The sequence below is a fragment of the Hylobates moloch genome, unplaced genomic scaffold, assembly GCF_009828535.3.
Source record: "Hylobates moloch isolate HMO894 unplaced genomic scaffold, HMol_V3 SCAFFOLD_5, whole genome shotgun sequence".
Classification (NCBI taxonomy): domain Eukaryota; kingdom Metazoa; phylum Chordata; class Mammalia; order Primates; family Hylobatidae; genus Hylobates; species Hylobates moloch.
Window position 1 is genome coordinate 95,807,583 of NW_026652280.1, and position 15,754 is coordinate 95,823,336.

Below are 15,754 nucleotides of genomic sequence, written 5' to 3' on the forward strand. Positions count from 1 at the left end.
ATGCCTGGACAAAACTTTGAAATATATGGAAACAAAGACTAAGATTTTGTAATAAATATACCAAAGCAAGACATGCACATCCCATTGCAGCATAGACTGCATGGGACAGAGTCGTAAGGTTGTTTAATGTAAGTAAGGACACACATTTCTATGAATAAATGTCTATTTATATAGAGGAATAGTGCATTAAGAAATGTTTCTGCCCATGGCCCTGCATAGGATATCCTTGACTTCCTTGTTCCTTGGGCTGTAAACAACAGGGTTCAGCAGGGGAGTGATGATGGTTTAGGTCACTGAGAGAAGGAGGTCTTGTTCTATAGAGTTTTCTGACTTGGGCTTGAGGTAGGCAATGGAGGCACAGCCATAATGGACAATGACCACAGTGAGGTGGGAGGCACAAGTGGCAAAGGTCTTCTTCCGACCCTCAGCTGAGGCAATCTTGAGGACAGTGGGGATGATGAGGACATAGGAGATGAAGACCAGACCCATGGGGACCAGGATGACAAATAAACTGACAACAAAATTGATTACCTCATTGATAGTGGTATTAATACAAGAGAGTTTCATGACAAGGAGGATGTCACAGAAGAAATGACCAACCACCCTGTGACAAAAAGGTAAGGTAAATATGGATGTTACCTGGACAGCTGCCATGGCCAGGCCAATGCTAAAGGCTCCACACACCAGCTGGACACACACCCTCTTGCTCATAATGAGCATGTATCTCAAGGGATTACAGATGGCCACATAGCGGTCATAGCCCATCACTGTGAGCAAGAAGCAATTGTTGATGGCCAAGATAACAAAGAAGAACATTTGGGTAGTACAACCTGCTAGGGAGATTGGCTGGGTCTGGGCTATGAGGCTGGAGAGCATCTGTGGAATGATGACCAGTGTGTACACTGTCTCTGAGCTAGCCAGCATGCTCAGGAAGAAGTACATGGGGGTGTGGAGGTGATGGTCAATGCGGATGATGGTCATGATGATGGCATTGCCAGCCACAGTTAATATGTACAGGATGAGAAAAACCACAAAGAGAGTGATCTGATGTTTGTGGAATCTGGAGAATCCCAGGAAAACAAACTCTGTTACCTCTGTGAGGTTCTTTCTTTGCATTCTTTAATTGCAATGTCTGAAAGCAATGCAATAAGTCATTGTGAAGAAATTCTTATCATGACATGAATTCTAGAACAGGGATAGAGCAATGACTATAGAAAACACTAAGAAAAAAAGTCAATTTCTCTGCTTTGTGATCAGGAGCATTCTCGCTCATGTTATATAGCTACCTCACCATCTTCTCCCTTTTCTGTTTTTGCTGTCTTCTTAATGTTCTGGCACTGCTGGCACTGTTAAGCCTCTGGCCAAGGAATTGTCAATACGTGACACCACAGCCCATATCTTTTCAAAGTGCCATCATAAATATGCTGTTTTGTAGTGCATGGAGGGAGGCATTTTCCTTTACAATGTGCATGGCACAGGAGTCCCATCCCATGCCATCCTGGGAAAGCCCACACAGCTGAGACAACAAAATGGGGGTGAGAGAGTTGGACTTACTGAATTAGAACCATTGGTGGATAGCTTCTGGTGACAGTGTAGGGGAGCAGAATCAAGGTCAGTGAGAGATGACCTTCAGGAGCACTTCAGTGGGAGTGAAGATGAGGTGTTCTGGGCCCAGCCTAGATGGTCTAGGGGAGGCAAACTGTTGGCAAAATTGATTTATTGTGAAAGTATTAACAGAGGCTTAAGGTTTGAAGACACGTAAACTAGAGAGAGAAGTGGAAGTCGTTGGAAAAAGAGAGAAGAGAATCAGCAACACAACAGAAAGTTGGACCTTGAATTTTAAAAAAAATAGCTGATTTCTTTTTTGGCAGAAGGAATTCTAAGAATAAAGAGGTGTACTATTTGATTTAAAATTGTTTGCTGAACTATACTGTAATGTAAACTCCCTTGAGAGCCTCAAGAGCCTTTGTTTAAAGCTTTTATATGTATAATTTTCAGTTAGTGGTAGTTAGGAAGTAAAGAGAAGTGGATGATGGCACAGTGCAGAAAAAGGTATTATGTGCAAGGAGTAAAATCCAGACTGAGGAAGAAAAACCAGTAGCTTGTAATGACTAGAAGAAATACAAGGCCCTCTCCTGCCCTCCCATCCCCCTTACAAACACACACAATATTTGCTAGAAATTTGGTGAGTGAGTCTGGGATTCCCATCATATACCAAATGATGATTTGAATCATTTTGCTTAAATAACAAGTAACACTAACAGGCTGGGGGATTTTGGCACACTTAGGGAACTTTCACTAGGAATCTAGGAAACATTGTGGGTGTTTTAGAAAATAGTCCATCATGGAAAATGAGGCAAATGTTTCGAGTAGAAATGAGTGTGTCACTAAAATTAAAGGAATTTGCCTTAAAAGACCACTGAGATACCAGTTGGATAGGCAAAGATTAAAGAGAGTCACAGTGGAACTCCAAGCAGCTTTTTAGAAAGGATAGGATGGAGCTATGGCTATGTACATTTAAATTAACTAAAATAAAAGAGAATTAAAAATTCAGTTAGTCAGTCATACTAGCCACATTTCAAGTGACAAAAAGCTACATGTGACTAGTGGCTATCATATTGGATAGCTCAGCTATCAAACATTTTCTTTTGTTGGTAAAAGTTATGCTGGACTGTGCTGTTATGGTGTCCTACCATGAACAGATGTGTGGAATACATTAAATAACAACCACAAAACGAGCTATTTAGAGAACAATACTATGATATGCTGCCATATGGTTAGGAATATTTGTGTGTGTGTGTGTGCGTGTGTGTGTGTGTTTGTGGATGTTCATAAATATTTGCATATGTGGGGGAAAAAAACCTGAAAGAATATAAACTAGATATTATCATGAATTAACTGTTATATTGTGCTGGGGGTGCTATAGGGAACTTTGACTTTTATCATTTTTACAGTGATGATAATGGCTCATTTTAAAATATTTTAAGCATAAAATTATAACTCATAAATAACTTGGAGAAGTCAAGGAGGATTACAACTGAAAACATATATTCAATTGATTAAGAAGGAGGCTACCAATGACCTTATTGCCACAGCTCTAGTAGAGGCTTGGGCTAGAAAGCCTGATTATGTGGAGTAAATAAAGAAGAATTTTGTTATGTTAGATGAGAACAACAGATCTCATGTGCCTTTTCCCTTTCCTGATGAGCCTATTGCAATGAGTGACAAAATATAGTTAAGGCTATGTTGAGCCAGAAAAACTATAAACATATTTGGAGTAGGGAAGGAGGGAAAGTACAAAACTGAATTAAATCTGGAGGAGGAAAAATCTTCTGGTATCTTTAATTTAGGAGCTGAAAAGTGCTGCTTTCACCCCAAATCAGCCACCAATTTGTTGTAAATATGTTTCATGTAAATATAAATTTACTTTCTTGGAATAAATTGTGAAGCTATAGACAAGATGGCTAAGGACCCACTAGATGCAGGGAAACTGGGTCAGGTACGTAAGCCAGGAAAAGAAGTTTATTACCTATGGTATACATTTGAATTGGATTGAATGGGCAACAAAATAATATCTTAAGACAAGATATTCATAAAACTTGGGGAAACAAATGCAAAAATGAAAGGTCAGAGTAAGATGTGGGAGCAAGAGTAGCCCCTTCAAACCAATGTTCTTTCCATATTGTTTAGTATTTATTTGGAGGAAAGGTGTGTGATGTGTGAGGGAAAGGTAAAGCCCTGCCATAGGGGAAGCTATCAATTCTCCTGCATGTGGAGCTCAACTGCAAGGGAGCCTACAACACTAGGCTTAGCCCAAACAAACAAACGAACAAACAAGCCCTACAGTGACTGGGCTTTGTGCTGCACAGAGTGCATTTAGTGGCCATCCATACCTCCTAGAGCAGGTGCCATTGCTTGCCCTGATTTTTCCAAGTGTTCTTCCCAGCCACATCACTCTCCCTGAAAGGAGTTCTGTGTTTCACTTCATTTTGCTACCCATCCAGCGATGTTTTAGAGTCCCTTCGAGATTAAGGGCAATTGCCTGGTTGTCTCATTTTTTAACCTGTCACTTTCTGAGGTGCAGAAGCAATCTAAAATTATTACTGTGAGAAATTAAGGCTCAAATGTCAAATACACAGCTATTACTGTCCCTGGAAGTAAGGAAGGCCCTGGTGAGAGAGATAAGGAAGTCTGGGACACAGGAGGAAATCACATTGTTAGTTCTCCTTGGTCTTCTTAGAGCCTTACACACACAAAATCAGGCAGCAATGAGCACCAACGTTTAGCTTGGGAAGGGAGAAGAGGTCCCAGAGGGTACCATGGAGCCAAAGAAATGTATGGAATGGGTGGGTTGGTCTCACCTGCGGAGGTTTGCCAGGGTGAGTTCTCAGTGGTTAGAATGTGTCTCAGTGAACTTAAGGGCTATGTTAGCACCAGATGGCTATCTCTGTCTCTCTCTCTCTCTTTTTCTACTGGTTTCTTTTTTTGAGTCTCCACCCAGCCAGAAGCAAGTGCAGCTGAGCATAGTAGCAGCAGTCCTTCTACCACCCAAATCTGGACCTTCTCTGGCTGAACCCTAAGGGTGTTTCTGTAGAGGGAACACGCCGGTGGATAATCTCAAAAGCACAGTATAGAACAGAAAGAAGCTTTCAAAATGATTTATACATTCCAGAAGGATAAAAACCCTGTGGGAGAGTAAAAATACTGAAATGTGCTCATGCATCAAAATGTTAGTCATGAAGTCAATATTCCTACCAGAGGAAAAAGAAAAATAAAGTGGAGGGGAAAACACAATTTGAAAGTGTAAAGGAAATGCCATTTGCAAGGGGAAGAAATTATTACAACAGCCATGGATGCCCCCAAATATTTTGATCTTTATAAGCAAAATTTGTTGCTGGAAACAGAATCTGTGTTAAAAAAAATTAAAATATGCAGGTAGGCCAACACTTCTATAAATATATTTTGTGTGTAATGGAATTGCACAGTTAAAAAAAATAGTGACCTGCCTTTTTGGTAGAGTTTCCATCCCCTCCCTTCCTTTCCCTTATTTTCCTTCCCTTTCCTTTCTTTTTTAAACAAAATAGATCTAAGGAGCCAGGGAAGGAGGAGTCAACAACTTAAGAAACTGATGATTACGAGAACTATTTGAATAAATTAGAGAATAATAACTTTTCTTTTGTACAGAAGCCTTCTCAGACCCAAAAGTGTCCATACACCTTCTGCAGTTTGTGGAATCTGTCTGTGTTCAGTTTTAGAATAATTGTGACTAATTTACAAAAGATCATGACAATTCTAGGAAATCTGATTATCATTTGTCTGGAAAAATAATTGACAGACTCTTGATGTCTTTAAAAGTTTAGCCTTATTTGATTCTCAGCCTTATTAGATTATTGGGTGACTTACATTTCACTGGACTCTGGCTAAAGCACAGGGTGACATTCACAGAGTCCCTTTGGCCCTTTTTGCTTTGGCTCTAGAAGAGCTGCCCCCTGAAACTCTATGATTAGGAAGAGATTCTCAGAGGAGAAGTTCTTCTGTCTAGCTCTGGTCTCCTGCGTCGATTTGTCAAGAGACTTACCATGTCTCCCATGGGTCTGCACAGTCAGAATCCAGAAATGAGCTGAGGGATCTCATTACACACAGATCACACTAGGAATATTGAGCAACCTTTGGTCTCACATGGCCTGCTACTTATTTTTCTTCAGGGAAAAAATTAGCTCAACTCAGTTGAAGACATGTTGTCACATGGCACTATCTTTTCTTCTTTTGAATCCCTGTTAGTGTTTGGTCCTTGGTTAGTTACTGTCAGTGAGAATACACTCATGTAAAAGTCAGATATGGTGTCTCTCTTTGCATATAGAAAGTGCTTACATCATTTCTCCTGCTGGCAGAGGCCATGCATTGGTTTGGTTAGGTAAGAATTAGTTTTGGGGGTAGGAACTGAAAATGGAGCACGAGTGCTCATTTTGACTTGTCAGAATATAAAAAGAAGTTAGGGCAGTTGATTAAATTTTAGATCATCATCCTCCTCATCATTACAGCTAACAATCACTGAGCACTTGCACTGTGTCAGAACAGGGACTGAGTAGGTGTTTTTGTATGCATTGTCATACCGAATCCTCATAGGATCCCCATAAGGATACTGAGAGAAGCTGTTGCAACAGCTGGAGCTCTAGATGAAGTATTTGTCTTTGACATCTCACCCCAGGCACAGCTGTGTGAACCCCTCATAGATTATGGGCTTCGGTGAAATATGTCAATAACATTAGATTAGCTTTGCTTCTGCATCCGTGGTTGAATGTGACATGATGCAGATGCCTTTACGAGTGCCTGAACTCAATGGTGGTCTCTCGAGGTATCTGCCATGTTAAACTCAGAAAAGTGGCCACAGCCAGACAAAAACGAGATAGAAAATTCTGGAATACAAATGGAGTTTAGTTTATATGATAATCAGCTATTTAGTCTTGACGAGATAAGGATTAAAGACAATTCAGGTCATGTTTCACTTTTTCTTCTGTCATTCGAATGGTCTTGGACACCTATTCTTTCTAAACAATGCAAAGTCTCATGAATACCTAAAAAGTCTCCACATTGCATTCCAAATGTGACTATACATTGATCCTATCCAGTGCAGATAAAATATTTTTTTAAAAATTTCCACTGCAACTCAAGTCTTAGCTAAGGCATATCCCAAACTAAGAGGCCTCATTGCTTTAATCTCGGAGCTCCACCCAGAGTCTCCCACACAAAACTCACAGAAAACTACCTGCAAGCCTTCTCAGCCAGCAAAATTACTTATGGACTTCTGTTAAAACCAGTCCTGAAGCTATGTGGCTAAATGCTCTTACCTGTTTTTCTGTAGTCAAAAATAAGAATCAGATCATTACTTGTATAAGATAGAGACTCAAAAATTGCTTTTCTTATTAGAGATGCCTCTTGGTTTTAGCAACTCATTGTACATCTTGTGTACTACTTGTTCCCTAGTATCTAACAGCCTTAGTGGCAAGTATGGGAAAGGGGGTGATTATTTTGGTAATTATTAAATCACTACAGAACTATGTTCCTGGGTTATTGCACCTCCAAATCCTTCCATTTTCTTTATAGATTCTGAATTATTCAAGTAGTTTCCTCTGTGACTTTTGCTGCTTTCTTTGTTGTGACAACAATTGTATCTGAGAAAAATGCTGAGATGACGTTACCAGAAATTCCATCCTTATTAGTCTGTTCTCATGCTGCTATAAAGAACTGCCCAAGACAGCGTAATGTATAAAGGAAAGAAATTTAATTGACTCACAGTTCCACAGTGCTGGGGAGCCTTCAGGAAACTTACAATTATGGCAGAAAGGGAAGCAAATATGTCCTTCTTCACATGGTGGCAGGAAGGAGGATCGTGGACCAAGGGAGGAGAAGTCCCATATAAAACCATCAGATCTTGTGAGAACTCACTCACTATCATGAGAACGGCATGAGGGTAACTGCCCCCATGATTCAATCACCTCCCACTGGGTCCCTCCCATGACACATGGGGAATATGGGAACTGTAATTTAAGATGAGCTTTGGGTCAAGACACAGCCAAACCATATCACCATCTCTATTATAAATGATGTTAAAATGGACTCTCTTCAGTTCTGAATGAGCCATCAATATGATAGATATTGATGATAAAAATAATATACACAGATTCACTCAAATAAAGAATTCATGAAGGAAATGATTAAGAACCATCTCTATAACTCTTCTATCTTTTGGCTAGAACAAGGTGCCCTGAGAAGACAGAATGTGGGGATAGGCAGGAACTTCTCCAAAGAACTTCTTTGCAGAGAGCTGCTGTTTTGCTGTTGTTGCTGCTTTGAGGGAGTATTAGGTTATGTTATTTGCATCTTGAGAAGATTATTATTTTTTACTTCTTTACACAACCTCAAGCCTAGTGTGGGGGCTTCTGTGGAATCACTGAGGAAGCTTGAAATATCCCTCTTGCTATTGGGAGACTCAAAGGACTTGAGAAAGCTGCAACCACTGTGTAAATAGGAAAGTGTTGTCTATATTAAGACCATCTGAGACTTCTAGAATTTATAGGGATAAGAGATGTATAAGTGTTTCTTTTGGCCGAATTACAGACAACATAGAAGAAAGCGCTTACACATAGTGATTTTGTATTCTGTTCAAAAGAGCCATTTTAAGAGGCAGAGGGTTCACAAGAACAAGAAACCTGTCACAAACACTCTATCCTGAGATCTATGCAAGTAGTTGCAAATGATCACCAAGAATAAATAATACCTTTAACTTAGGGGATAAGTGAGAGGAGGACTATGGTATCAACCTGAGATAGAAGAAAGCGTAAACATGTGAGAGATGGATTACAACACAGGCTGATTATTGTTAGGAGAAACCCACATGTAGTTAACACAGACTTATTATAATGTAAATTCTAAAATAGCAAGCACCATGATTGTTTTATTCAATATTATATTTTCAGTACCTGGCATTGCCTGGCGTATTTTTGAGAAGTTGCTCAATAAATAGTTGAATGAATTGATTATATCACTTGGAAGTACACTGGTTTCATTTCTAAAACTTGTTTTGGGTTCCTAGGCAAAGGGGTTGTTAAACCAAAACACAACGATAGAAATATCTGTTATGCAAGAATATATAGACCTTTCTAGTACTCACAGTACAAGTTTATGGAAAGGTGGTTAATATGAAGAAAGCATAAAGCAAGCCTTAACTCATGAGCTGTCAATCAGAAATTAATAATTTCTCATATTGCTAAAATCCCTACCTAACCAACTCAATGTTCTAAGTAAGTTCTACTTGTCTTAGTTCATTTTGTGTTGCTATAAAAGAATACCTGAGACTCAGTGATTTATAAAGAAAAGAGGTTTATCTAGCTCATCGTTCTGCAGGCTGAGAAGTTAAAGATCAAGCCTCTGCCTTCTGGTGAGGGCTTTTGTGTTGTGTCAAAACATGGTGGAGAAAGTCAAAGGGAAAGTGAACATGTGCGAAGAGAACAAAATCTAAGGGACATCCTGGCTTTATAACAGCTACATCTGGCAAGAACTAATCTGATCCCACATGAGTTAATGCACTCTCATAAGAATGAGAACTCACTAATTACCGTGAGAACAGCACCAAAACATTCATGACAGACCCACCCCCATAGCCCAAACGACTTTCACTAGGACTCACCTTCCAACAACACCATATTGGGAATAAAATTTCAAGATGAGGTTTGGTGGCGGCAAACAAACCATATCCGAACCATCATACCACCTCACCAGAAATGAGGTTGAAATGTTCTTATGAAGCCCCTGCTACTCCATTTAAGTACTTCCGCAAATCTTCCCAGGTTTCTGTCTGCTCCTCTCTGCTTCCACCCCATTGCCCCATTACGGAGTTTCCAGATTCTATCCCACTTCTTCATATCTGGTGACTGCCTCTGTTCATTCTGGCCAAATGGCCTCATGAGTTTGAAATCATGACATTGGTTACCATCCTGAAGCTTCTGGATGCTATCTTTCTGATTCCATTGACTTCATGCTGTACTTATTATCAGTGAGAAAAGCCTGTCTTATTTCCCATATATGTAGCTCAAACTCCCTCTGGGATCCTTTCTTCTCTGGGAATGCAACTCATATCTGTTGACGATGGGCCAGGCACTATGTTCCATGCTTTTCATAACCATAAAAATAACTACTAGTAATAGCATCTGAAAATTATTTTGCAGTGTGATAGTTAGGATGTCACTTGCTCTGCTAAGAGTTGTGTCTGAAATGTACATGGAAAGTCCATTTCGGAGAGTATTCTGTGTGTACTCCCTGTGTACACTTCAGAGAGAGTAAGTGGGACCAGGTTATGGAGGGCAATGTCATATTTAGAGGTTTAAATCATGTCCTGTAAGAAGTGGGAATCCATGGAAGAATTTTAGACGGCATATTCATGTGAGCAATATTCAGAGTATAATATTTTTTGGTGACATCAAGAGAACATTATGAAAATCAAGCATTGTACAGTCCTACTGAGGTTTTTGGGACATAAATTTATGTTTGTCTTCATACAAAATGATCTTAGTCTCATACTTTTTTGGTTTTCATTCTGACTTCTTCTAGTTTTGTTATTCGTGTCTTATTACTTGCTGTCAGGTTCTCAACTATTGCTTACTTATATCATTATAGTTGTCTCCCTGATGCAACCTCAGACCTCTTTTTGATCGATTTGTAGCTGGAAAAACAAATAGGAGAATTGTGATTGCAATTCCACACGTATTTTGAATCGTTATTAAAATGATTGTTAGTAGCTTTTAAGTATTGCCACTGTCCTGCTCATTGAGTGCTCTGGCTTTGTGATATATCTTTCTAGTTACTTATATGTTTTCCTCCCCATACTTGGCAATTTGATTTTTTGGGATAATGAAACACCAATTACCAAATAAGTAGTAGATAGATAAGTAGTAGATATAAGATAAAGATATGGGACTGTGACAAACACTAAACAAATGCAGGTAGCATAATACAATATATATATTTTTAATTAGGCAGACATACAGACAGGAAATTCAAAGAAGAAAGAGCTGCAGGTGTAAAATCTAGTATCCAGTTGCTTTGAGCAGACCTCTTAGACGGTCCTTTCATTTTCAAGTGCTCTTGTTGAGTCAAGACCTCAGACCCACACCAAGGGTTTGATGATGACATATCCTCTGATTTCATAGTTCAGAGCCCGCCAGTCCAGGATATTGGCAGGGAGAGGGGTACCCTGATAGGCAGCCAGGATCTCTTCTGGGGGCAGCACAGAGTCCCACATGTACAAATCCCCAATCTCTCCCACAAAGGACTGGCTCTTATCAAACCTGCCCCCATAGGAATCCTGCTCCTGCCCCAGGACAATCTTGGGCTGAGCTTCCACAGAGTAACCCTGTCGCAGACCCTTTTTCACCAAAGGTGTCCCATTGATCCAAAATTCAGCAATACCTGATGAGGACTCCCAGCTAGCACAGATGTGCAGTGGAGCCGGGAACTTTTCAATAGCTTTGAATGTAACTTTTTGTCTTCCAATGTATAGACTATACTCTCCAACTCTTTCTTTATAAACTAGTAGCTCATTATCCTTGCCCTGGGTATTGTAGGAGAAGAGGCTGTAGGCACGAGAGAGATCACTATAGGCTCGAAAACACAAGGTAAAGTTCTGTAGAGGCTTCTCCAGCGGTGCGATCAAGTTTACATGATCAGTAACAGATTCTCTAGGAAATACAAACACCTTCCCACTGAGGTCTGCGGGATAAAGAAAGAAAGATAATGACCTTCAGCATAAATGCAGGGAAAAGATATCTCAGCTTCAACCTATTTTCTCACTTTATGATTCTTGACCATTCCTTGACCTCCTTACCTGTGTGAGCAAAGGCTTCCAGGAGGCTGGTGAGGACAGAGACCCAAAGCAGCAGCTTGTTCATATTCCTGGCCTAGGGCTGTTATAGCAGCAGCAGTGACCAGGATGAGGGTAGCAGACAACACAGTGGTTGTCCCCCTAGCGTCTGATATTCATGCCCTTAGACTTCAGGCTATTCAGGGTTTATATGCACCTTGGTGAGGATGGGGGAGGAAGAGCACCAATAATGTGTGAGTGATTTTCCAGGTCTGCCCCCTGGCGCTTACGGTGAAGGAGTGGTGAGGCCCTGAGCTGTAAAATCAATGGGAGTTATTTATTAGAGACAAGTGATGGCTAGAGCTCCAGCTCCTGTGACCCAGATTTTATTGCTGGGAAGAGAGTCATTGAAGGGCAGCAGGGTTATGGATGGGATGAGGAGCTGGGCTGGCCATGTCAACAGAGCCTCTCTCTGCTCTCTGGGCCCCTCTCTCTGATGGCTCTGTGCTCTGCCAGAAGCTCCTGAGCCACATGGAGTGTATCGCTGAGCTCAGCCCTCTTGTGGGCTATGGGAACAAGGCCTTTTCTTTCTTTTATAGTTCTCAAGTTGTCTCGTATTTGTAGGATATTCTAGGATTCTGCTTTCTGCTGAAGACCCTAAAAAGTGCCTTCAACTTTTACTAATTCAACGTCGAGTAATACATCCAGGCAAAGCTAAGGGGAAAGAGGGACTTGGAGAATAAACTTTCTGTCCCCATGAAGCTTAGTATTTTTCTGCTATTTCTACTCAGCGCTTTTTTTCTTTTGCATATCATGGTGCTTCCTTATCCTAGATCTTTCCATTTTTTCATCACAACTTGTTTTCTGGTTACTTCATACTACCTGCAGAGATGTCAGCATCTCCCCAAGTTTTTCTCTCCTCTTCTTTGATTCCTTGGTCATTGAGTGTATATCTAATCCATCTTTGGTGATGACCCCACTAATACATTTATTCACTAGTTCTCAGGTACTACACTAGGTGCTGGGGATTCAGTGGTCACTGACTCTCACACAGCCCCAGAGATCTCCACCTTCATTCTTTCTATGTCTCCTTCATTCTCTCTCTGTACAGTTTATTAACCACCACTCAAACCTTCTCTTCCTCTGAGATATCAAACTGATGTTCTTCTTTCTAGCCACATTATTTCTTTCTCTCTCATTCCTAAATTATATGGCATCTTGTTTCTCATCCTATTTAGCCTCTTGTTCACTCCGTCTTCTGTTAGCTCACCCCAGACCTAATCAGCCTTTTCAATGACACAATCACTGCCACCAAGAATACACTTTCTTTATCATTGTTCAAAGTATCCTTCCTATTCTCATCCCTGGGGAGTTTCCATTCTCTACTTTTTTTCTCTAAATGGAATCCCAGGTTGTGAAGCCTCATCTGGCTTGTTGCACAGTATGGGTTAGTGATAAAGTTGGGATTATACATCTGTTGACTCCTGAATTAAATACAGATCATTTGCTTGAAAGCCAATGCCATTTGCAATCTGGCTCTAACCTGGCTATTATCTCAGAATCTAATCCTATTCTCCAGTCGAACACCTCTAATTGTTGTTCTCTATACATTCCTGGCTTACTTGATTTCATTACTTCTGTTCATTGCCTTCATACTGTCTTGAATTTCTCTCATTTCTTTTTCCTGTTTCTTGGAATTCCAGCCATTCTTCAACATTAATCTCAAGCTTATTAGGTGATAGTTATACTAAAAGCCCAGACTTCACCACTATGTTATTGCTGTCTATGTAATAAAACTAAACTTGGTTGCCTTGAATGTATACAAAAATATAAAAAATAAAAAACCATCTGCTTCATGAAGACTTTTCTAATGTCCCAACTACACATTATTTCCCCTCTTTCGTACTTCCCATAAGGTTAAGATCAAAGACTTTGGGATAGAATTCCAATGTTGCCATTTACTAGTGGCTGACTATTCTGCAAGTCACTAAACCCCTCTGAACCTTAGTTTCCTGTTCTGCGAAACAAAGATAAAACTATCTACCTCACAGTGTTTCTCTAAAGATAAATGAGATACTATGATATACATAAAGTACACGGAACAGTATCTGGATGGTTATTATTACCATCACTTTAGAGCCTTTATGGCTGTTACCACCATCTGTCTCATATTATAGATATTATTGTATTTGTCTTGGATCCCTTCTAGACTGAATCTGCATATTAGGACTTATTTATATTTAGATTATTGATTTTATCTAACAATTTTTCTTACACATGAAAAGAAACTGTTATATATTGTGGAATCAAAAGACTCAACTTTGAGTGAGGATTTTTTTTTACAAGAAACAGTTTATTAGCAACAAAAAGTAGAATACAATTGAATGATATGATCAGGTAATGCTGGAAGTAGGAGCAGGAAGGTTACCTTTCTTGAGAACCCAGGGACTATGCAATTCCCTAACATTTCCAGATGTTAATTAATAAGTGCCATAAAACTCAGAAAACACAGGGCTCACCAGATGCTTCTAGTTTTCTTCATAAATAAATAATCATTCTCTTAACAAAAAATGTTTTGCAAATTAATGTAGAAGAGACTCTTCTCTAATGGGAGATGAGCCTAGGGAACAGGTCTTGGGGATAAGTGACACAGCCCTAGACTCATGGTGGGAGAGCTTGAAGATAACAGCTTTAGATAGCTGTTGGGGCCAAGTGCAAGGGTTTGTAGTTGAATATGAAAATGCTGCATTATGCACTGTGAAGAGGAAAGTTTGGTTGGAAGGTAGGGTCTATAGTATAATTGGAAAAGGGAGAAAAAGTGGAGTCTGATTCTGTCGTCTAGTTTCCTTCGCTGGAATATGCTTCTCAGGCCTTGGAAGAGAACAGCCTGCACTTCAAGGGTTGTCAAAGAGGAAACTGAGAAATTATTTCTATTGCAGAAAGGAAAAGCTCTGATGTCAGGATGTAGGAAAATGAATCCTGGGTCTTAAAAACTGGGTGCAATCCTCACAGTGAGCCAATCCTCACTGTTGCTGGATCCTCCTGGGTGCTTTCCTGCCAGTGAAAGTTCAGGTCAAGGTGGTGGCTCCTGTCTGGATGGCTATGGAAGAGTTGAGGGTGGGGAAGAAAAGATACAGTATGTCGAAGAGAAGCAGGTCCACCTGTGTGCCCCAAACGAGTTGTCTTGGCTACATTAATTGGCATGCAACAAAGTTTACCCTCAGAGAGCATAGTGGAAGAAGGCATCAGCAGTAGCAGAAAGAGGATCTGACTCGGAGCTTCAAAAAGGCAGAAATATGAGATACAAATGAAGATCACCTGAGGGATTAAAGAATACCGTAAAGATGCTTTCTGAGACCTCAGGTGTTTGTAGAAGACATTAAGTCACAGTAACCAATGGGAAAGACTGGATAGGAAGAGACTGAGTAGAACACAGGGTAGAACAAGATTCGTGTTCAGTAAAGAATTATTTGCTGTGTGTTCTGTTAGCTGTAAGGGAATTTGAGAGCATTTAGATGGAAAGAGGCAATGGAGGCATGCATCAAGAGTAACTGATTATCACTCTGATATGTGGTTGGATAAAACCGAAGATACACAACTTAGACTGATGGCAGGGTCTTATTGTAAAGGCAAAAAAGGACAAAGATAAGAATTAAAAAATATATATAGAATATGGAACCATATTTCTTACTGCAAATCATGTGGAAAAATATGGTGCTGCCAGTACAGATAGGAAAATTGAGAGGATGTTCACTTGGAGGAGGCGGAGGGTAGGTGGTAAACTTGGTTCCTCAAATGCTAAATTTGAAATGATAGTTTGACTTACGTATAGGAAAGGTCTTGGAGAATTTGAAATATGTGACTGCCACTTGGAATTAGAAATACAGGTTTCAGAGGAATCAACATATAAATGATAATGAAACAAAAATGAATTTTGTCTTTCAGTGGAAGAGAGAAGAGAGGAAAGGTCAGGGAGCCAAGCACTGACTTGAGGAAACTTTCACATTCATGGTGTTAGAGGCAAGATAAGAATGGCAGGTGGGGAGGGAGGTGGGAGACAAAAAATTATGTTTGGCAGAGAGGATAGCATGTGGTGTCATGGAAACCAAGTCAGTGTAAGTGTCCAGGAAGCAGTATCCAGTGGTATTAAATGCATCAGAGAGATCTAAGTTGAATGCATGCTGGATTTAGCAATAAAAACTTCATTGGTAACCTTTGAAAGAGCAATTTTCATAAAGTGAGCATGTCAGAAGCCAAGTTTCAGGGAATGATGGAGGGAGAAAGAGGAAGGGAGTTTGTTTCCTAAGGTTCAGTAATTCTGACAAAGAATAAAAGGAGAGAAACAAGATTCTCCACAGGAGACTTGAGATTCAATGTACATTTCCCACACAGTTTATA

The 15,754-nt window shown here is 40.0% G+C and overlaps 2 protein-coding genes across 2 annotated transcripts in view; both read right to left on the reverse strand.

Annotated features, from left to right (window-relative positions):
- Positions 1 to 285: 285 nt before the first annotated feature.
- LOC116469229 (putative olfactory receptor 10J6) overlaps positions 286 to 15,754 on the reverse strand; it is a 146,512-nt gene continuing 131,043 nt past the window's right edge. The window contains exon 3 of the mRNA XM_032154038.1: positions 286 to 1,117. Within this exon, the coding sequence (XP_032009929.1) occupies positions 286 to 1,117 (832 nt within the window). The remainder of the gene's footprint in view (positions 1,118 to 15,754) is intronic.
- APCS (amyloid P component, serum) lies at positions 10,501 to 11,540 on the reverse strand. Its single transcript, XM_032154042.2, has 2 exons — positions 11,381 to 11,540; positions 10,501 to 11,265 (listed from the first exon to the last, which is right to left on the reverse strand). Exons 1-2 carry the CDS (start codon positions 11,442 to 11,444, stop codon positions 10,658 to 10,660), a joined length of 672 nt encoding a protein of 223 aa, XP_032009933.1. The 5' UTR covers positions 11,445 to 11,540; the 3' UTR covers positions 10,501 to 10,657.

Excerpts from the sequence above, each read along its gene's own strand:
- APCS (XM_032154042.2), bottom strand. The coding sequence starts at position 11,444 with ATGAACAAGCTGCTGCTTTGGGTCTCTGTCCTCACCAGCCTCCTGGAA. Across the intron at positions 11,266-11,380 it reads GGAAGCCTTTGCTCACACAG|ACCTCAGTGGGAAGGTGTTT; the intron begins GTAAGGAGGTCA and ends TTTATCCCGCAG.